This window comes from Anticarsia gemmatalis, chromosome 17 (genome assembly GCF_050436995.1).
Source record: "Anticarsia gemmatalis isolate Benzon Research Colony breed Stoneville strain chromosome 17, ilAntGemm2 primary, whole genome shotgun sequence".
Classification (NCBI taxonomy): domain Eukaryota; kingdom Metazoa; phylum Arthropoda; class Insecta; order Lepidoptera; family Erebidae; genus Anticarsia; species Anticarsia gemmatalis.
The window spans coordinates 8437827-8459897 of NC_134761.1; the positions used below are offsets into that span (position 1 = coordinate 8437827).

General features: G+C 38.1%; 5 protein-coding genes across 5 annotated transcripts; 4 read left to right on the plus strand and 1 right to left on the minus strand.

Moving 5' to 3' along the window:
- Window positions 1-2193: 2193 nt before the first annotated feature.
- On the plus strand, window positions 2194-2972 carry LOC142980080 (uncharacterized). The gene is made up of 2 exons (XM_076125378.1): window positions 2194-2239; window positions 2322-2972. Exon 2 carries the CDS (start codon window positions 2332-2334, stop codon window positions 2866-2868), a length of 537 nt encoding a protein of 178 aa, XP_075981493.1. The 5' UTR covers window positions 2194-2239; window positions 2322-2331; the 3' UTR covers window positions 2869-2972.
- Window positions 2973-8602: 5630 nt separating this feature from the next.
- Window positions 8603-9459, plus strand: LOC142980044 (uncharacterized). The gene is made up of 2 exons (XM_076125320.1): window positions 8603-8657; window positions 8768-9459. Exon 2 carries the CDS (start codon window positions 8778-8780, stop codon window positions 9354-9356), a length of 579 nt encoding a protein of 192 aa, XP_075981435.1. The 5' UTR covers window positions 8603-8657; window positions 8768-8777; the 3' UTR covers window positions 9357-9459.
- Window positions 9460-11967: 2508 nt separating this feature from the next.
- On the plus strand, window positions 11968-12715 carry LOC142980061 (uncharacterized). The gene has a single exon (XM_076125341.1). It carries the CDS (start codon window positions 11993-11995, stop codon window positions 12614-12616), a length of 624 nt encoding a protein of 207 aa, XP_075981456.1. The 5' UTR covers window positions 11968-11992; the 3' UTR covers window positions 12617-12715.
- A 2425-nt stretch (window positions 12716-15140) lies between these two features.
- On the plus strand, window positions 15141-16083 carry LOC142980101 (uncharacterized). The gene is made up of 2 exons (XM_076125406.1): window positions 15141-15186; window positions 15301-16083. Exon 2 carries the CDS (start codon window positions 15302-15304, stop codon window positions 15974-15976), a length of 675 nt encoding a protein of 224 aa, XP_075981521.1. The 5' UTR covers window positions 15141-15186; window position 15301; the 3' UTR covers window positions 15977-16083.
- Window positions 16084-18900: 2817 nt separating this feature from the next.
- On the minus strand, window positions 18901-19872 carry LOC142980088 (uncharacterized). The gene is made up of 2 exons (XM_076125387.1): window positions 19785-19872; window positions 18901-19705 (listed from the first exon to the last, which is right to left on the minus strand). Exon 2 carries the CDS (start codon window positions 19702-19704, stop codon window positions 19030-19032), a length of 675 nt encoding a protein of 224 aa, XP_075981502.1. The 5' UTR covers window position 19705; window positions 19785-19872; the 3' UTR covers window positions 18901-19029.
- Window positions 19873-22071: the final 2199 nt, after the last annotated feature.

Sequence of the window (22071 nt, forward strand, 5' to 3'; positions counted from 1 at the left end):
GTCAGGAGCTTTTGAGAAATGTGCGTAAACTAGATTTTAGTAAATTAAGCGAAGTTGGCATACTTTAGCCACTGAAGAAAATACGGTCGTCTTTTGCTAGCTATTGTAGAAAGAAACGTGTCACGAGTAAAGAATACAATTTGATTAAACAGGCAAATTAGGTATAAAGAAATTGAAAATGTAATGTTTATTTATTCAGGAAGCTTTTTGAGAATTTGCACGAGTACCTTTGCATAAGAGGAATTTTTCGCGCTAGGTGCCGCGAAATCTAATTCATGCATGGAAGGTGACTTGCGGGGAATAGTGATTTGTTATGATAGCTAAGTTTGATTCAGGGATATTTTGTGACGTTTATAAGCACAAGGATAGTTGACTGACTGAATAATAGTGAAATAGCCCAGAAACAAAAACCCAGTCGATACTTAGACTGTTTCAAAATTAGCCAAATGACACAAAGTTTAAGCGATCGAGAACCAAAGGAAAAACTTTAGTCGCTAGTTTATTAACTATAAGAGAGTACCTGGTCTTTGTATCTTCAGAAAAATAAAAGCAGTATTCAAGTACCTACATGTATTCAGTACGAAGCACTAACCGGAAATTATAATTTCTATCAGCAATAAACAATAATGTATGGGACTCCCCACACTGCCGGTTTACTACCCGCGCGCGAACCTGTGGTCATTCTTCTAACAGCATTAATAGGGCATCGTGGGACTTGTTTTTACTACCCAAATAAAAAACATTTTAAAAAAATCATTTCCATCGCTTGAAGTTTAAACGGTCTTTAAACAGGCCGTGGAGAAGGTGTCTAAGAGGTATTAGGAGTTCTTCAAAACATAGTTTACTAGCACGAATCTTCGCATAAACAGTACCTATTAAAGAGATGCTTAAAATGATGGAATAAAAAAATATATACCTATACACTTTAGAACATTTTTTTAAGATTCGCAAAACTTTCTGAGTGTCCCACGTCTTATCTTAATATATATAATTCTTCTGTAAGAGTGTATGTCACGGAACTTCTCTTAAACGACTGGACCGATTTTGATGAAATTTTTTGTGTGTGTGCTAGGGGATCTGAGAATCTAAGAATTTTGTCCGCTGGACAATGTTTTTTTAATAATTTTTTAATATATTAGACAGGACAACGTCTGTCGGGTCCGCTAGTGTTGTATATATTAGCTAACATAATTTAGACTTAATAATAAAATAAATAATTAAGAAAAAATCTTGGTAAATATACAAATTCTGCATCTTCGTTGGCAAGTAATTGTCATTAGAGATCGCTGATCCATAGACAGTGGATTCTCCATGACGTGGTACTTTTATCATATCTGAGTTTTGAGCTTTGGATATTATCGGATAACCTAAACGATTTATTAAGTGACAGAAAATAGAATAGATAATATAAATGATAGCAATGGGGATTATATTTTTTTTAAATAAATAAAATTATTATTGATATTTATAAACGTTTCAACAAAATAAGTTCTGTCTGTTCAAGCAGACTCTCAAAACCTGCCTTATAAACATGCTGTTATGATATTATAATAAATCTGGACTAGCAATCACCGTAGTGTAGCTGAAATAAGGGAAGCAAAAATCCTAACGCAATTAATTGAAAATAACAAATAGGAATAAAATCACTTACATTATCAAAAGCTTTTTGTAATTTCTCCTTGTAAATGAATGAATCCCCGTGCTATAATTACAATTTCGTCTAAATAGGGTAGCTATCTATAATGCAAAACAGAGTGAGGTTTGAGTTAAGCAAACTCTTACACGTCTGATAGGTAACCCTTTCAATATGGACTCTCAAGTTTGCTATAAACCTTTGTTTGTATTACTTCACAATGTGCTTGTTTACTACTTGAATAAACACTTGGTGGCCTCAAAAGTCTCATGCCATGTGAGCTTAATACTGAATCTATACCATTAAAACCTCACAACCTATCAGCTAAAACAACACTTGTTTCACGACACAACTTCTCCCTTAAATCTTCCCTTATACGTTTTTACAAACATTTTTGTAATAAACATTATATTATTATATTGAAATTAATAATATTCCTTTGTAAAGTGTGCACTTAGAACGAAGGTTGTCAAGTCCAACATTTCGCACAATCATGTAGATAATGTTTTTGCAAATCCCTGTAAAGTACTATACTTAGATAATTGTCAGTATAAATTGTTCGCAAAAATTAAGGATAGCATAGTCGTGCTCAGTACAGACCAAAAAGTAAGTGTTCAAACTTCTTTCTAAGCCTCTTATAACTCTGAAATTTTGTTTTATTTGGTGTTAATAAATCAATACTTTTCAGATCAACAAAGATGAAATACTTCATTGCCATCGCTCTTTTGGTCGCCGTAGCTTCGGCTGGCTTGATCAAACCCGACCCCGTCGTCGTGGTTGACAAACCCTCTGGTGACTTCGTGGACATCACACCTGTTCTGGACTCCGAGGCTCCCTCTGGTGACTTCGTGGACATCACACCTGTTCTGGACTCCGAGGCTCCCTCTGGCGACTTCGTGGACATCTTCCCTGTTCTGGACTCCGTCGCTCCTTCTGAAGACTTCGTGGACATCATGCCCGTTCTTGACTCCGTCGCTCCTGCTGCTGCCTCCAGCTCTCCTCTGGTCCAGATCATCGTGAACGTGAACCAGGCCGCCGCCGCCCCCGGCCCCGTCGTCGTCCCCTCCCCCGTTGACGTCGACGCACCCCTCGATATCGTCGACAACTTCCCTGTCTTCGACAGCGTCAGCCCCGTCCAGGTCGTTGACACCGCTCCCGTCGCAGTTGAGCCCGTCAACATCGGCACCCCCGTCATCCCCGCCCCCGCTGTCAACCTCCCCGAGATCCTGAACTAAGGAGTAATATTAAACTTAAAAGGTGTAATATATCTCCGGAAAAAGTTGCCCGAATGAAAAATGTAATAGGATAAGAAGCAAAATAAAATACTTTAAAAAATAAATATGTTTTTATTGTCATCACTAACCATTGGCTCGATGGTTGAATGAACACCTGTAACAGTAGCACGATCTATACTCGGTAATATCGTAAATTTGATATATAATGTAATAGCTTTACAAAACGATATTAATAGTATTTGCAAGTGGTGCTCAGTCAATAGAATGACTATTAATCCATCTAAGTGCTCTCATATCAAGTTCACCAGAAAGAGAAATCCGACGCCTGCTAATTATTATATAAATGATATAATTCTTACCGAAATCACACATGTGCGTGACCTAGGAATAATAATGGACACAGAGTTGGACTTTCGTAGGCATATTGATTCTATTACCAATAAAGGTGCACGGCTAGCTGGTTTTGTAATTCGTCAAACAAAGCTGTTCAAAGAACCCGAAATTCCAATTCTTCTATTTAACTGTTACGTTCGATCTCTTTTAGAATACTGTTGTCAAATCTGGAGTCCTTCTTATGCTGTACATATCCACCGCATAGAAAGACTTCAAAAACAATTTTTATACCACTTATCATATGCTAATAATCTTTGCGGCAATCTCACATCGTATGAGTCTAGACTGAAATATTTTAAAATGGTTCCACTCGAGTACAGACGTAACTTAGCCGATATCTTATTTTTACATAAAATAGTGACTAGTAAAATCGACAGCCCAAGCTTACTTGCAAAATGTAATTTACAAATACCCCGTTCCAGTAGCCGTCTCCACAACAGAGTGACGTTCAACCTCCCTTTCTGCCACACTAACTATCAACAACACGCACCTTTGTATCGTATGCTATCCTCTTACAATAAAATATGCAATAATTTGGATTTGTTCAGTGAAACACCAGTTACTATAAAGAAATACATTTTGAAACAATATGGCAGTTAACTGTATTAGTTGATTTCATTTTTTTTATCTTCATTTTTTGTGTTTGTAGTGTACTCTAACCTTATATTGTAATAATTTTGCATGCAGTGTTCATATCTAGAAGGTCGTACATTTACATGTATTTCATTAACATAGAATATAAGTATGTACTATGTAACGTCCAGTTTTATGAACCAATAAAAAAAAAAAAAAAAAATAAAAAAAAAAAAAAAAAAATAACACATGCCGCATGACATGACACTTGTGCCACACAATAGTAAACAGTTTTTCAAACAATTCCCTGACAGTAACTCTGTCTTTGGTAGCCAAAAGAGGTAGAAAATACGAAACAATAGGAACTACAATTTAAGCACAATTTGTAGTGTTATACTAGTTATTTGTTTAATTCTTCTGAAGTTTCTTGAAATATTGGTTGGTCTTGGTTTTGCCCTTCCTTCTGAAAGCGGAATAACTATAACTTTGAAAATCCAGTATGATTAATGATATAATGAAAAGTAAAGTATTAGAAAAAGTATTTCTCTAAATAATTAATTTCTAACCAAATTCACTTTTTGATTCATTGACTACCAGCATAAGTAGTCTCTTATATTTGAATCGCTCCTAAATGTTTATTTAATAACTAGCTGACCCGCGCAACTTCGCTTGTGTCACATAAGAGAGAATGTGGGTCATATTTTTTTCCGGTTTTGTAACAATTTTCGTTGCTACTCCGCTTCTAATAGCGTGATGTTATATATATAGCCCAAAGCCTTCCTCGATAAATGGTCTATTCAACACAAAAAGATTTTTTCAATTCGAACCAGTAGTTCCTGAGATTAGCCCGTTCAGCTTTATAATATTAGTATAGATCTAAAGACCGTATTAAAGAATGGTTTGGGTCAGGGAGAATACAATACTGAAAATTCTAATTATATTGAAACGTAGGCATCGATTATGTATAATGTTGTTTAAAATTATTCAGAAATTGTACATCAAAATTATTGTAGCCACATACGAGTATGATGAAGTATACAGGATGGAAAAAAGATGGACCATGGAGGGAAACTACTTTGAATACTGCAGATACCTTTTTTTTTTTCTTTAGGAAAATGCATTGCTGCATATCCCGCTCCAGGGAGGAAGCGAGGGTCTCCCACCGGCTAGGCGTTCCGGCTTTTAAATTTGGGCATACCGACTAAAAACCTGACGGTGTTCCTTCAACGTCACCATTAAGGCTGCCTGTCCACCGAAGCGGAGCGAGGCTGCGGTGCGGAGAAACGGATGAATATTAACCAATAAGAGTGCACAAAATCTCCTCTCCTCGTGAGTGGTTCTCTCCGATTGGTTAATATTTCTCCGTTTCTCCGCACTGCAGCCTTGCTCCGCTTCGGTGGACAGGCAGCCTAAGTGACCAGGACCTCCAATTGGATACTCCGCGACCCAATATTGCAGATACCTAAATTCACTTAGAGGAAGCATACTTTTATTCTTATCCATAACTGCATTCAAAGATTCTTGATAGCATTGCACCTTACACTTAATTGGGCTTATTATTTACGCCCAATCAAGTTTAGCTCAAAGTTAGGTAGCATATCTCTTTATCTCGCTTAAAGAAATTAGAAATTACTTCAGTCGTTAGGTGTCTTATCAGAAGCTCTAGTTAGTAACGCTGTCTATTACAATAAGTAGGTAGTTGACTGGGTTAACGAATAGAGTAAGATCCCAGAGCTGCCAGACCTACGTGATTTTAGCAAAGCTGAAACTTTGAGGATTGTTAGTATAAAGGGTCTGTTAAGAGGTATGCACATCCACTACCTTGAAAGCGGGGCCGTTTCTGAGGTAGCGCGGAGTGAAGGTGCGTAAAAAACGACCCAACCCACGTTATAGTAGCAAAGTTGGTTTTCAGATATGTTATTAATGATATTATGTAGAATTAAAATTGACTATTGCCAGACCGTTTCCCGGGGCCATTACTTCTGCCAGACGCCTTAAATGTTATAAAAAAATGAGGTCAACTACGTCATAGTAGCAAGCCTAAATTTTATATATGTTATTAAAGGTACAATTTTAAGACCCCCTGTATGCGGACAGACCATTCCGCGGGGCCCTTCGTCCCCTAGACGCCATTAAACTTTCCCTATGAGTGCGAGAGTAAGAGCATTATTCATACGCATAAATGAAAAACAATTGAATTAAAAAAATAAAAATTGAAAAATTATTGAATACTAACTGACCCGCGCATCTTTGCTTGCGTCACTTAAGAGAAATAGGTCAAAATGTTACATAAACGGGTTATGTAACATTTTTCACTGGTACTCTGCTCCTATTGGTCGTAGCGTGATGATATATAGCTTACAGCTTTTCTCAATAAATAGGCTATCCAACAGTAAAATATTTTTTTATTCGCACCAGTAGTTCCTGAGATTAGCGCGTTCACACAAACAAACAAACTTCTCAGCTTTATAAAATTAGTATAGATTAAAAGTACTTGGAATGTTTAGGAAGATAAGTAACATTATTTCAATTATTAATATTATATTATATATTATATTATTATATTATTTTATTTCATTATTTTATTATTTCAATATACCTACTTGTAACTGTTTTCAACATCATTACCTACATTTTTTTTTTACAGAGAATTCAAGTAACAATGAAGACGATGGTGGAGATGATTTAAATATTCAATTTGATGAGGGAAGTAAGAGCTCAGATAATGATGATGATGATGAATGACTACAATTTTTTTTCATAATTTTTGTGAATAGTGTAAACCATATCTATTTTTAAAATAATTCCCAAAATAATGTTACTTATCTTCCTAAACATTCCAAGTACTTTTAATCTATACTAATTTTATAAAGCTGAGAAGTTTGTTTGTTTGTGTGAACGCGCTAATCTCAGGAACTACTGGTGCGAATAAAAAAATATTTTACTGTTGGATAGCCTATTTATTGAGAAAAGCTATAAGCTATATATCATCACGCTACGACCAATAGGATCAGAGTACCAGTGAAAAATGTTACATAACCCGTTTATGTAACATTTTGACCTATCTCTCTTAAGTGACGCAAGCAAAGATGCGCGGGTCAGTTAGTATTCAATAATTTTTCAATTTTTATTTTTTTAATTCAATTGTTTTTCATTTATGCGTATGAATAATGCTCTTACTCTCGCACTCATAGGGAAAGTTTAATGGCGTCTAGGGGACGAAGGGCCCCGCGGAATGGTCTGTCCGCATACAGGGGGTCTTAAAATTGTACCTTTAATAACATATATAAAATTTAGGCTTGCTACTATGACGTAGTTGACCTCATTTTTTTATAACATTTAAGGCGTCTGGCAGAAGTAATGGCCCCGGGAAACGGTCTGGCAATAGTCAATTTTAATTCTACATAATATCATTAATAACATATCTGAAAACCAACTTTGCTACTATAACGTGGGTTGGGTCGTTTTTTACGTACCTTCACTCCGCGCTACCTCAGAAACGGCCCCGCTTTCAAGGTAGTGGATGTGCATACCTCTTAACAGACCCTTTATACTAACAATCCTCAAAGTTTCAGCTTTGCTAAAATGACGTAGGTCTGGCAGCTCTGGGATCTTGGTCCAGAAGAAAAATAACTACTTGTAAAAACCGACTTCAAAACTAAAAAGTAACAAATAATAAAGATTTAATATTTATTATATATATTATTAATATGTGCTATTTACATCATTTTTACCATGGTTTAAAACTAAACCGACAAGGCTTCTGTTTCAACATGTTTAGGCTGCTTTTCACCTAACACGAGGTGAAGTTGGGACGCGAAATTGTGACATCATTTGTCAGTTGCGGCCGTTGTGGGCTTAGAGTGTAATGATACGTTCGTAAATATAGCATAATCTCCCAAGTTTTGGTGATTCTGATTTTACTAATAATGTATACGTTGAATTTCAATCTATTCTGCAAATCCTTCAATTATCTTTTCAGATACTAACGTGCGCTATCACGTGTGTGCTATCAACATTGTGAGGAACTGTTTATGTTATATTTTTAGACTATATGCCAATCGCAATCAGATTAAAATTTGTCGTGTCGCTGGATTTTTTACAAACATCGTCCAAAAAACTATTGATTTTATGAAAAAAATTATTAATACATAAATTGTAGGGATTTTTTTCTAGTTTAATTTTGTACATAAATAATTTGTTCGTAAAATGCGTCGGAAAGGAGATATTCCCCAAAAACCGTTTTTAGGCGCCATTTTTTCAAAATGGCGGCGCGAGCGGCGTGGTTACGAGGTGGCAAAGTTGAAATTCGAAAAGAGCGTACCAAAATCTATAAATTCACCAATTTTCAAAACTCCCGGAAAACTTTCCAGGTAACCCCTTATTTTTTCACCAAATGACTGGACTATCAGGGAAAAGGTGTGATTTTATGGATGTATTTTAGTAAAAATATTTTTTTAATAAACGTCTTCATAAAAAATACGAGACAGTGTTACACAACAATTCGTTATTCTTTATTAGACAACTTTAATCGATCACAGTATAGAACCAACTCTCATGTAATTAAACTACTACGATATATCAATAACAGCTGGTTATAATCAAACTTTTATGAGATTAATACAAATATTTAAAAACGTGAGAATACCATAAATATTTAGCGATAACGACTGAGTCCAAGGAGGTTGCATGTTAGCGAAATAAACATCTATCTTGTCTGGAAGATAATTCGGTAAGCTCCATAAAAGACTTAAGATAATTGGCAGTATAAAAAGTTGGCGAAAATCGAGAATGGCATAGTCGTGTTCAGTACAGGCCAAAAAGTAAGTAGTCAAACAGTTCCTACTAGGCTCTAATATCTTGCCTACTAAATTCACTGTTTTCTTCTAATTGATAAATATGTATATTTGAAGTAAATTTATTAATATTTCAGATCAATAAAAATGAAATATTTCATTGCCATCGCCCTTTTGGTCGCCGTTGCATCGGCCGGCTTGATCAAGCCAACTCCTGCCTCCCAGGAAGAGGCTCAGCTTCAGGAGATCATCGCTGCCATCAACAACCCCGCGACCAACCCCGCCACCGCCGCCGCTCTCGAGCAGATGCTCCAGGACATCCTTGGAGTCAAGCCCGACCCCGTCATTGTTGTTGATGAGGCTCCCGCCAACGACTTTGTCGACATCTTCCCCGTTGTTGACCCAGTCGCTCCTTCCGAAGACTTCGTGGACATCATGCCCGTACTCGACTCGGTTGCTCCTGCTCCTGCTGCTGCCTCCAGCTCTCCCCTGGTCCAGATCATCGTGAACGTCAACCAGGCCGCCGCCGCTGCCCCCGGCCCCGCTGTCGTCCCCTCCCCCGCTGACGTCGACGCACCCCTCGACTTCGTCGACATCTTCCCCGTGTTCGACAGCGTCAGCCCCGTCCAGGTCGTTGACACCGCTCCCGTCGCCGTTGAGCCCGTCAACATCGGCACCCCTGTCATCCCCGCCCCCGCTGTCAACCTCCCCGAGATCCTGAACTAAGGAGTCATATTGAACTAAATAGTTTTAATATCTCCGTAAATATGTCATCCAAAAGAAACATACAAATGTGATAAGTATTAAATAAAATACTTTAGTAAATAAATTTTATTATTTTAATTTTTTACCATAAAATCCATTGTTGGAAGCAAAATACATCAAGAAAGTTGTCTAAAAAGAGGCGAAACCACAAATTAATTAACAACATCGCATTAATTTGAGGATTCTATGAGAAAGCTTTTGATCCAGCGAAACATATGATCGAATATGCACTGGTATACCTGATGATCGAGTGCAAATTGGTTTGATTTAGATTGAGGAACGAAGCCGATAAGCTCTTCGGTGCATTGGCAGGGTGTGTGCACACTATCAACAGATTCCTGCACGGTTGGCCGGTTTCTATACAACTGTCTACTGGACATAAGGATCGTAGACTTACGTGTACAGCATAGTACAATGAAACAACGAATAGAGTCCAATTTCGTACATACGTAACGTCGTATCCACAAAGCAGTTACTTTGTATTAAGTTGGCGACGAAGTAGGTGATTTTATTTTGTTTTCTCTCTAAAGAAACAGCTAACCACCGAGTTGTATAGTATTTACATTATCTACATATTGTGTAAAGCAACAGCTAGCAGATGACATGAAAACCGAATCTGGTTGAGTTTTTATTTTTATTTTGTTGCCTTTGAATTAGTTAATGGGCCAGCCAGTTATTATTTATATCATGGACAAAATCTGTAAATTATAAAGGAGACAATTACTAAGATTGTCTTAGAGTCATTGTTGTGAAACGGCTCCATTGGCCCTGGTCGTTTACATTAAAAACAAAAGAAGCAAAATTTGATATAGATAATTCAACAATTTTAAAGCTGCTTTATCACCAAACATGGCAGTGTCTTTGTTGAAAAACTCTTTACTGTTTATAGCTTGAGAAATATAAAACAAAGGAATGCAATGAAAAGGAAATAAATGTCAATATTGTGGTCTAAATGATAGTGTATGCGATTGCAGATGTTGAGGGCTCGATCCCCGGGTCGTGAAAAGTGCTGGTCTTTTCTTATTTTTAAGTAGCCCTGAATTTTGTAACATGGCTGGTATATGTATATGGGAATAGGCTTGCTTCCTATTTACTTATCATGATCATTGATAGCATTTCTCTACCCACTGTAAAGCATAGGCCTTTCCTTGTACATGGGTCATTTGGTGGGACCATTGGTGGATCGTATATCATGTGGAACCAACAATATTAATGGCTTTTTCTTTTGTCGTATGGTCAGTGGTCAACCTAGTGTCAAAGTTGTTCAAGCCGCCCGAAGGCCGTTGCATATTAATGGTAAAACCTACGTTTTAATCCATATATGTTTGCCTTATCTTCGGGTAAAACCGGTACGATGTTATGAAAATAATATGCCTCGCAAAACTACAAATCAAATAAATATCAAAAGTTATCATGCTTGAATGAAATAATCGTCAGAGATTAATTATATAATTATTAATTCATGAAAGCATTTTCAAATAAGTTGCTAGTTCATTGATTAAGTTTATCTAAAAATAGCACGCTTAATTAATCGTCTTTCTTAGGGGACTTAAAAATTACAACATTACTACGTTGTTGGCTGATTTCAGAAATTTCAAAATCTTGTTTTATATTGAGTCAGCTTGCAACCACTGCCAGTACAATTTTCACCGAAAAGTCAAGAAAGCCTGAGTAAAAATCAAGTTCATGTTATGTGTTGTGATGACGATTGTTTGAAAACAATAGCACTAGTACCTACATACATAATATTACGCCTTTTTCCCATAGGGACCAAAGAACGCCACTTGGTAGAATGCTTACAAACTTCCTTTGCCTCACTCACATCCAAATATCTTGTCATACAGGACTGCCGGTTACGAGTACTACGCACCTGACGTCTTTTCAAGACATCATAGGTGTGATCTGTGTGTTATCTACTGTTCTGCTAATAATATGATTCTTTATAAAAGCTTTTACTGAATTTCTGAACAAATGTTGGAACACTTATTTCTAGGACGTACGCATATATTAATATTTCCAATCTCCAAAGAAAAAAACGCATTTAAAGGGCTTAGGTTTAATTTTTCATCCTAAGTCATTTATAACATACTTTTTGCAAAGTTCTAGATATTAAATTGATTGCAATAAAATTGTCACACATTATTTTTCTAACAACAATCACAATTAATACAAATGTTGATCACGAGCACCACTCACTCTTCTGCTTACACCTTCGGGTATAAAAAGCATAATATTATGTATGTTTGTAAATCAATTAAATAAGACTGTATCACGTAATATTTCGAAACATAAGAATACTACACATGAACACTAAGACTAAACCATATCAAAGGTTGTAAACGAAAAACTCAACTCACTTCATTGCACAATCTTTAAGATAATTTGTTAGGGCACTAAAAGACTAAAGATAATTCTTAGTATAAATAGTTGGCAAAAAATTAAGAACAGTATAGTCGTGTTCAGTGCAGACCAAAAAGTAAGTACACTACTTTCCGAACCTCTGATAACCTAACTGAAGAATTTCATAATGTACCTATAAGTATAGTACAAATAATATTAACTTATATATAATATCCTTTACTTTCAGATCAATAAAGATGAAATTCTTCTTCGCCATCGCCCTTTTGGTCGCCGTAGCTTCGGCCGACTTCACCAAGCCCACCCCTCTCTCCGAAGAGGCGTCTCAAATCCAGGAGATCATCGCCGCCATCAACAACCCAAGCACCAACCCCGCCACCGCCGCCGCTCTCGAGCAGATGCTCCTGGATGTCCTCGGAATCAAGCCTGAACCCGTCGTTATCGACCCCGTCCTCGTTGTTGATAACGCCCCCGTCCTTGATGAGGAATCAACCGTCGATGTCGTTGACGTTGTCGACATCTTCCCCGTTTTCGATGAAGTCGTCGCTCCTGCTCCTGTTGCCGTACCCAGCTCTCCCCTGGTCCAGATCATCGTGAACGTCAACCAGGCCGCCGCCGCTGCGCCCAGCCCTGTCGTCGTCCCCTCCCCCGCTGACGTCGACGCACCCCTCGACATCGTCGACATCTTCCCCGTGTTTGACCCCATCATCGTTGACAACTTCCCCGTCGTCTCCCCTGTCGATGTTGTAGATGTCAGCCCCGTCCAGGTCGTCGACACCCTTCCCGTCGCCGTTGAGCCCGTTATTATCGGCACCCCCGTCATCCCCGCCCCCGCTGTCAACCTCCCCGACACCCTGAACTAAGGAGTAATATTAAGCTCGATAGTTTTAATATATCTCTGATAATATCTGATACAAAAGAAATGCAAATGTGATAAATATTCAATAAAATACTTTAAGAAATATATGTGTATAATTTTAATTGTCTGCTATAATGACTTCGCAGGTGGTTTTACCAATTATTTATCGTCTACAAAGTGGACTTTACATAGTCGAGAGTTTAGTATAGGAATAAAAATAATCAACCATATCCACACATAGGTCCACTGACTCTAAAGAATCTTTGTGAATACATGTAATATTATCTTAAATTCAATGGCAAACCACTACGTTGTTATAAATTACTATCCACCCAAGTACTTTATATGCCAATATACACTAACTTCTGAAGCACAAAAGCATCAAAAATGATTTTTTTTTTTCAAAAAACAGAACATATCTTGATAATCCAGTAATATCTCTCTCATTTGAAAACTGCACACTTGTATTTCCACCAAAATGGAATTCCAAAGAATGCAGTTTGCGAGTTTAACGAAGTCATTAATAGGCCTGTTTCGCTCGGCAACCGGGTTTTAACATTTATTCGTATTTGACCTAGGTTAGTTTACTTTGAGTTGAAATAGAAATCGTATTAATAAAGTATGCCATAAAAGGATAAAAGCCCGTCTCAAAGAACTTCTGATACAAAAAACTTAGAACCAAGCTCAGAATCATAAAGTAAAATTTTATTAGTGATTGATAAATCTGTTGATTCATTTTGAATTCCTTACAAAGTTTTAAGCTGTTGTCATTTTATTTACTTGACTAACAAAAAGATGCCAAGTCGATAAGGGCTTACATATACGCATATTTGCCAAAAATTTCGAGGTAACAGGCAAATAGTTTAGCTTAGTTTTCCTAAAAAAGCTAGGCTCGCTATACTATGGACTTGTATGTAATCATAATCCTATATAATCCAATGTCTTTAGATGAATATGCCAGTGTATTCTCAGCATTCGTCTTGTTTCATTCTTAACACTCGACCCGTACCGTACAGGCCGAACCTAGGTATATACCTAGTTCGCTTACACGACAGTTGAAATGCTCTCAGTTTGTGCCGAGTATTACGACAGTGGTGTTTATAAAACTGTAGGATTTTACCAAAAGAAAAATTCACGTTAGCTCCTTTAAAAGGAAGTTTACTGTAAAAATGCTATTGAAACAAATCTACTTATTTACTTGGGATCTGAGATTTGTAGCGCGATTCTGTATAGTCGATACTTTCGAGTATCGAGAGTTTGACATTCAAAATGTACTGCAAAAATAGTTTGTACGACGCCCCCTAGAGATGCTGAACCGATTGTCATACAACATTTTTCGATAGCTAGCCGGTCGGCGTTAGTCGATAGTAGTAGAGACTATAAATAGGGTATATAGGTATTACCTAATACTATTAAAATTGTAAAACTTTTAGGTGAACATTTCGGGGAAATACTGGTTTGATATTATGTACATAGTAAATATTATGGATATCATTAAAAATAGATAGTAATTCACGTTGTAGCAGCTGAGTAATACAGATTAGCTATCTCATTTATTGGTTGAATAATTTATATCTTTCCGTATACTTACTTAATCGTAGGTGAACAATAACCTACGATTAAGTAAGTATATAACACGTTTATAATGTATTTGGTTTATTGTTGTTTTCCTTATTGTATTCGGTTACATATTAGGTTTCGGCTTCTGTGGCATATTATGAAAACTGATGAATTTTCTTCAAAAATCCATGGTTTAGAGAACGTACAGAGTGACATATACTTATTTCACCTGGGTTACCTAATTTACCCAGGTGAAATAAGTGTACGTAATCTATTTATCCTGATTTTAATATATTTTTTGCCACGTAGGTAGTTTCAAAATGAAGTAGCTGTATCGAAAAGGCCACCGCCAACAGACTGTCAACCGCAAATGCCTTTCCGATCACTGGTGTTTTAAATTCCGCATTTTGTATATACTATCTACTAAGTTATCGCTATTATTTTATTAAACTATTTACTCACTCCCACTGAGATACTATTTATTTGGGATTCTCTAACAACTTGTTCGAGTATGAACATATTTTAGCCTGAGTCATGTTGGCACATGTTCCTTACTGTCACTCTTTTGAGTTTTGAAAATATTTTAGATTTACTTTAAGACACGGATATAAAAATGATAAATGGTCACCGAACTCGTCGACTGAACAATTATCATCTTTATCAACCGTCCATAGTATTATTATCAAAATCTAATTATTATCATTTAGTCCTGGATGAAAATAGTCACGGGTCCTAATAACCCATATAGTATAAGTGATGCCCCTCCAGCATATACTCGTATGTTTATAAACAAAGCTCATCCTAAAAATGTATATTTTTAATGATTTTACAAAAATCACAATGCAAGATAACACTAGATACTCGTGACAATCTATATCTGTGGGTCATAAATAATAGATTTCAGACGTTTTCTCAGACGATAAGATTTAATCATCACCTACTCTGAGATAAAGTTTAATATAAAATGACTGAAAGTTCTAATAACAGCACAGTCGTGTTTAAACAAGATTCTAAGTAAGTTTACTTATTTATTTAAGTACCTGTATTTATTGCTATCAAAGCTTTCAAATACAATAATTTGCATATTTTGCTCGTGTTGGTAATTAATATAAGTTTTGATTTCCTCAGGATGAAATACTTCGTTGCTATCGCCCTCATCGCCGCCGTGGCTTCGGCCGCTTTCACCAAGCCCGCCGCTCTCAGCGGTGAGGCGGCCGAGATCCAGGAGATCATCGCCGCCATCAACAACCCCGCCACCAACCCCGCCACCGCCGCCGCTCTCGAGCAGATGCTCCTCGACGTGCTCGGAGTGAACCCCACGCCCGTCGTCGTCGGCCCCATCATCGTGCCCGGCCCCGTCCTCGACGAGGGCGCTACCGTCGACGTCGTCGATGTAGTCGATGTTGCTCCCGTTGTCGTGGACGAAGCCGTCGCTCCCGCCCCCGTCCCCGAAGCCGCCGCCGTCGCTCCCAGCGCTCCCCTGGTGCAGATCATCCTGAACATCAACCAGGCCGCCGCTGAGTCCAGCCCCGTCGCCCCCGTGGTCGTCCCTGAGGCCGCTGACGTCGTCTCACCCGTCGACATCGTCGACATCTTCCCCGTCGTCAACCCTGTCTCTCCCGTGCAGGTCGTCGATGTTACCCCCGTGCAGGTTGTAGACAATGTTCCCGTCTCCCCTGTCCAGGTTGTAGATGTCAGCCCCGTCCAGGTCGTCGACACCGCTCCCGTCGCCGTTGAGCCTGTCAACATCGGCACCCCCGTCATCCCCTCCCCCGCTGTCAACCTCCCCGAGTCACTCAACTAGAAAGTCCTAAAGAAATCTCCAAATATTGATATTAAGTTAATATTTCAGTTAAAAATGTAATTTAATATTAATTAGTATATAAAATGAAAAATGCTGTGAAATAAATGAATGATTGTATGTTAAACTTTGACTTATTTCATCGAATACCCTAGTTGACCGCTTCTGAACACAACGCGACACGAAAATTACGGACTTTATTCAAGTTGCCGTCACATGTGCTTACATGTTTACGAACCTATATTAAGTTTCATTGCTAATGTCACGTGGAACCAAGTCGTCGCTTATCAATGATTATTATGCATCCATATAGAGATGCGTTGTATGCGAAAGGGCCTTAATCTGCACAGTGTTACTGATTGACGAAATACTAAGATTAGTCTTCCAGTAGTTTGGTTTGATTGATAGTTAAAAAACGTAAAAAATTAAATATCTTTCACCAAGCTAAATTCCGCAAAAATATCCCTCACAAGGAAGTGAAAGAAAAGAAACTTAATAAAGAAAGAAAGAATTTGTAAAGAAGTAACTTCATTAATTAACATTGCCAACCTACAATCTGTTTCAAAGCTACTACTCTGTACTTTCAGCAATAAAAACTGCCGGCCACTGCCACATTGCCAAATGTTTTTTTTTTTCTCTTAAACTAATAAACTTACTAGGAAATATAAACTCTAAAGATATTTTATAATTATTCCGTATTGTTTATTGACCAATAACAACAATTAAGTTTATATTTTTATACAAAAAACATCGATTGAAAAGTAGTGCATTTTTAAAGTTGACTGAACTTCGTACAAAATTTACTTACGCCGAAATCAAAAACATGCCGCTGGCAGTGCAGATGAATCAATCATAAATTAATTACCATCCTGTATTTTCATTTATAAATAACTATTTTCACTCTCAATATGCCTAAAGTCTTTTGAAAACGAATTTTTTTAGTACATTGGAGATAATTTACGGATGTTAAAATAAAGAGTGAGAAGCTTTTCTCTCTTTTAAGGATTTATGACGATGTTGTTTGCCCAAATATGGTGTCATACGTATTATAGTGACGTCTCCCAAAATGTACTAAGGTAAAGGTTCTGCCCCACGATAGGTATCATCATAAGAGTACTAAAAGCCATTGTATTTGGAGCGAATTCACGTACATTCTTCATGTGTAAGATATAATCAGTTCAATACCCATAGTTTTGGAAGTAGCGTTGTTTTAACGCGATACACTACATGTTGCGTAAAAAATGCGTCATAGTAATCACATTTGTGAGTAAATGTCCATGGTTTTAATTATATTATCTGTAAGAAATTTAAACTTTGTTAGTAGGTAATGGAAAAAAGGCATGACAACTACACAATATTCCACAAATACAATAACCATTTTATTTGGTTTAAACGCGGTGACCTCAACTAGACGATTCACTGCTCGCATTTGATTAATATTTTTTTTGTTTGATAACCACATGCATATATTAGGAGGCTAATATATTAATTATAATTATAATATGTTAACAGCAAAGTGAAGCAATCACCAACGTGAGCAATCCTTGCGTTAGGTACCAGTCGGCGACTGCGTGAATTACAAATTATATTGTAGCGGCTCGCTACATACAGCGACATCTACTGGGACCAGCGCGCAACCAACCACCCGTCGGGGTCACCAATGAAGAGGAGGACAATACACAATACACATAAACTAATGAGTTGTCCAATTATATTTATTTAATATGACTAGTTGAGTTCTGACGACATTTCTTCGATTAAGGTAAATCTTGGCAATTCCGCATACACACACATACTAAGGGAATTTCCCGACATCACTCGTCCACCAGGCATTCACCGCACTCTCAAACATAACACAGTACATCACATACGCACCACTCCCGGACTGCCAGTGTCATGTTCACCTCGCAGATTGGCGCCGGACAAATTAAACATAGCCAGAGATGAATTTGAGTCTATGTTGCAGTGTGGTACCTGTCGAGTATCTGAGTCACCCTGGTCTTCACCGCTACACTTGGCGCCTAAGAAAGACGCAGGTTGGCGTCCCTGTGGTGACTACAGAATGTTTAACGCACGTACCATTGCAGACCAATACCCCATCCGACTCACTGGGACTTGCGGCATACAGTTCCGACTCACTGGGACTAGCGGCATACAGTTCCGACTCACTGGGACTAGCGGAATTCGAGTTCCGACTCACTGGAACTCATCAATGCATGGCACTGGAGAGACTGACTGACATGAAGAGAAGATCGACCTACGGTCTGAGGGGGAGTGATGTAGCGGCTCGCTACATACAGCGACATCTACTGGGACCAGCGCGCAACCAAACACCACGCGCAGTGTGACTGACGTCACAAGTGCTAGATCGCGCTATCGAAGTTTGCACTGCAACTGACTATATATACAAGTTCCCGACTACAACAGTCGGGCAGCCTAGGCCCACCAGGCACGATCACCTCGCCTGGTCGGAGGATCCTCCCTTTGGTTGGAGGAACATGATCACCTCGTTCCTCCACAATATTTATTGATCAGTGTCTTTGCTTATTATTATTATTTATTATTTATTATATAAAATTATAAAGCTGAAGAGTTTGTTTGTTTGTTTGTTTGATTGATTGTTTGTTTGTTTGAACGCGCTAATCACAGGAACTACGAGTCCGATTTGAAAAATTATTTCAGTGTTAGATAGTCCATTTATCGAGAAAGGCTATTAATAGGTTATATATCATCACGCTACGACCAATAGGAGTAGAGTACTTATCAATAAAAAATGTTACAATACGGGGAAAATTTTGGACCCATTCTCTCTTAGGTGACGCAAGCGAAGTTGCGCGAGTCAGCTACCTAGTTTATTATAAAATGATATCTAGGTTTTTATGAACAACGCCCTTTTGTATGTCTTAGGATTGTAAAAAAAATCAGCGTTAGGTATTAATATTATTTTTATTCAGAGAACTGATTGTTGTACTATGGTGCACAGTGTAGGTTGAGGAGTGAGTTGCATAATTGAAATTAATTCTTGATATGTAGATCGGAGATTCCTTTTTGGTTATTTAGTTGAGTGACTCGGGGAGGTTGACAGCTGGGGAGGGGATGACGGGGGTGCCGATGTTGACGGGCTCAACGGCGACGGGAGCGGCGTCGACGACCTGGACGGGGCTGACATCTACAACCTGGACAGGGGAGACGGGAACATTGTCTACAACCTGCACGGGGGCAACATCGACGACCTGCACGGGAGAGACAGGGTTGACGACGGGGAAGATGTCGACGATGTCGACGGGTGAGACGACGTCAGCGGCCTCAGGGACGACCACGGGGGCGACGGGGCTGGACTCAGCGGCGGCCTGGTTGATGTTCAGGATGATCTGCACCAGGGGAGCGCTGGGAGCGACGGCGGCGGCTTCAGGAACGGGGGCGGGTGCGACGGCTTCGTCCACGACAACGGGAGCAACATCCACAACATCGACGACGTCGACGGTAGCGCCCTCGTCGAGGACGGGGCCGGGCACGATGATGGGGCCGACGACGACGGGCGTGGGGCTCACTCCGAGCACGTCGAGGAGCATCTGCTCGAGAGCGGCGGCGGTGGCGGGGTTGGTGGCGGGGTTGTTGATGGCGGCGATGATCTCCTGGATCTCGGCCGCCTCACCGCTGAGAGCGGCGGGCTTGGTGAAAGCGGCCGAAGCCACGGCGGCGATGAGGGCGATAGCAACGAAGTATTTCATCCTGAAATTATTAAATTTTATTAATGTAAGTTCAATCAAATATAAATATCAAGATTTTTTATATATTAACAGGTACTTACTTTGAATCTTGTTAAGAAACAACTGTATCATTTGATCTGCTCACAAAGTTTTTATACTGAGTATTATCTTCAATGATTAGAAGTAACCACGTGATTCATAGTTATAGGTATCATAGGTATCTATGTTTTATTACACTTGCGGATAAGGAAGCTATGTTACGGATGTCTTTATAGTAACGTTCTATTTGTTAAACTTTGCTACGAGAGCAAACAATGCTAGTGATTTTGAAAGCTTTTCGTTTTTAAATATTCAGCAATTAGTATTTTGAATGATCATTTATTCTTGTATCGATGTGACCTGCATGCAAAAATATGAGAGTTCATTGATATTCGGTTTAGGTACATTAAATTAGAGTATACTTCATCTTGTCGTATGACTATGCTACAATTACCTATAACTTTTCAGAAACACTGCATAAGGTTTCACAATAATTTTAGTCGATTAGTAATGTACCTATTCTGTGTCATGAATGTCATAGCCCGCGTTCATTAATCGTAGGCTATAATAAAGTCGTGTGTTACCACATTACTGGTTAATTGACTAAGATAATAATATTTATTGTTGTTGTAAATTATCATTTATTACTTAGTCTTTAGCCCTTTATCTCGTAGTAACACGGAAACTGCTGAACACGGGTAAAAACTTAGACAAACACCGCATATAATATGTTTGAAGTGCAAAATGACATTTTCTTAACATTTTTTACCTTATCCTAAAGATTTATCTTAAAGTAAAACGCTTTAATTCCTGTTATGCTATATTATACAACAAACGTTAAATTGTTTCTGTAAAATTGTATGCACATTTTCATTTATCGTACTATGGTTAGTGATCAAAGTTAAGTCAATGTTGTTCAAGCCGCTCGAATGCTAACTCGATTGACAAAAACCGAGACAGACTTTTAAGTGCCCTCTAAAGCACGGTAACGCTCAGTTAGAATACCACTATGGGGTGACCCATCTATGTAATGACAGCGCCAAGGATTGCTTCACCCATAGATCGTTTACCGACCGGTTCGCGCAACTAGCTGTGAACGCAATTGTTCGTAGGAACATAAGAAATTTACTTCAAACAAAAATACGGATATTTTTTACTCTATACGTACATACCTTTTCTCTTTCTTTTTTTGTTAGGTCATAGACCTGTTTGCAGATTTAACAACTTTTAACATTTCAAGATAAGAGAAAAAGAAACAAATACTTAGCTAGAAGCACGTGGTTTACAATCTAATCTACGAACAATTTAATTCATCAACATTGCGATTTTCAATTAAGCTCGAAGGCATAGCAAGAATATTTATTTTTTACGCAAACATTCACTGAGAACTTGTATAAATAAATCACAGATATTTGCTAATCTATGAAGGTACACTGGTGTGTGACTTTCTAAAATCCCATGAGTTTTAATATCCTGAAACATTTCTTACCTTCTAAAACTCTGCCTTAGTTACTATAGTCCAAAAATGATATTATTAAGCTCCATTCTAATGGCTTTCCTTTACGGATAATTCTTTTCAATAAGTTTATCTCGTATCCGCCAAAGATTGAGGTCATAAATTTTCAGAAACAAACAGCGATCATAACCCAACTAGCACACAAGCGCTATAACAAGCTGTACAATGGCCGGTTAAAGGATTTTTATAACGCCTTAGGCTCCTTAGTAAGAAGTATAGTGGTTCTATAAGCGGCTACAGATCTCTTGTAGCGTCAAATAGGCCCATACTGTCCAGCTTATAGCTCTACATTGGATCTACAGTGGTCGTAAATAGTAATTATAATAGTACGTAGTATAGTAGTAATACAGGAGCGCTAAAATAAGATGAAGGTGGTATAATCGCGCTACAAGAGCTTTTTCGCAGCTTCGTGGCGCTTACCAGCTGTTGTACAGAGGTGGTTAGCGCCACGAGCGTTCGAAAAAGCTCTTGCAGCGCGATTATACCACCTTTACCTTATTTTAGCGCTACTGTGTAACGGTTATAAATGCTAACGCTCTAAATTAGTAATATAGTCGGTTTATTATGGTGTAAACTAAATATATTTTTTAAAATGAATCATCAGTGACAAATGAGGAGACATTTTATTTTTACGGATTGGATTATTAAAATAACAAGTAGTCTATCGCTTTTATTTCTTTGTGTATGTGATATGAAAGTGCGAGTTCCAGTTTGCTGTCAATATATATGTATATTATCGTCAATATTTTCATGCGCCCTCAAAATATTCAGTTTTAAGTGCAAAAATTATATAGATATGTGGATTTGGAAATTGTATTTTGAACATAAATAAG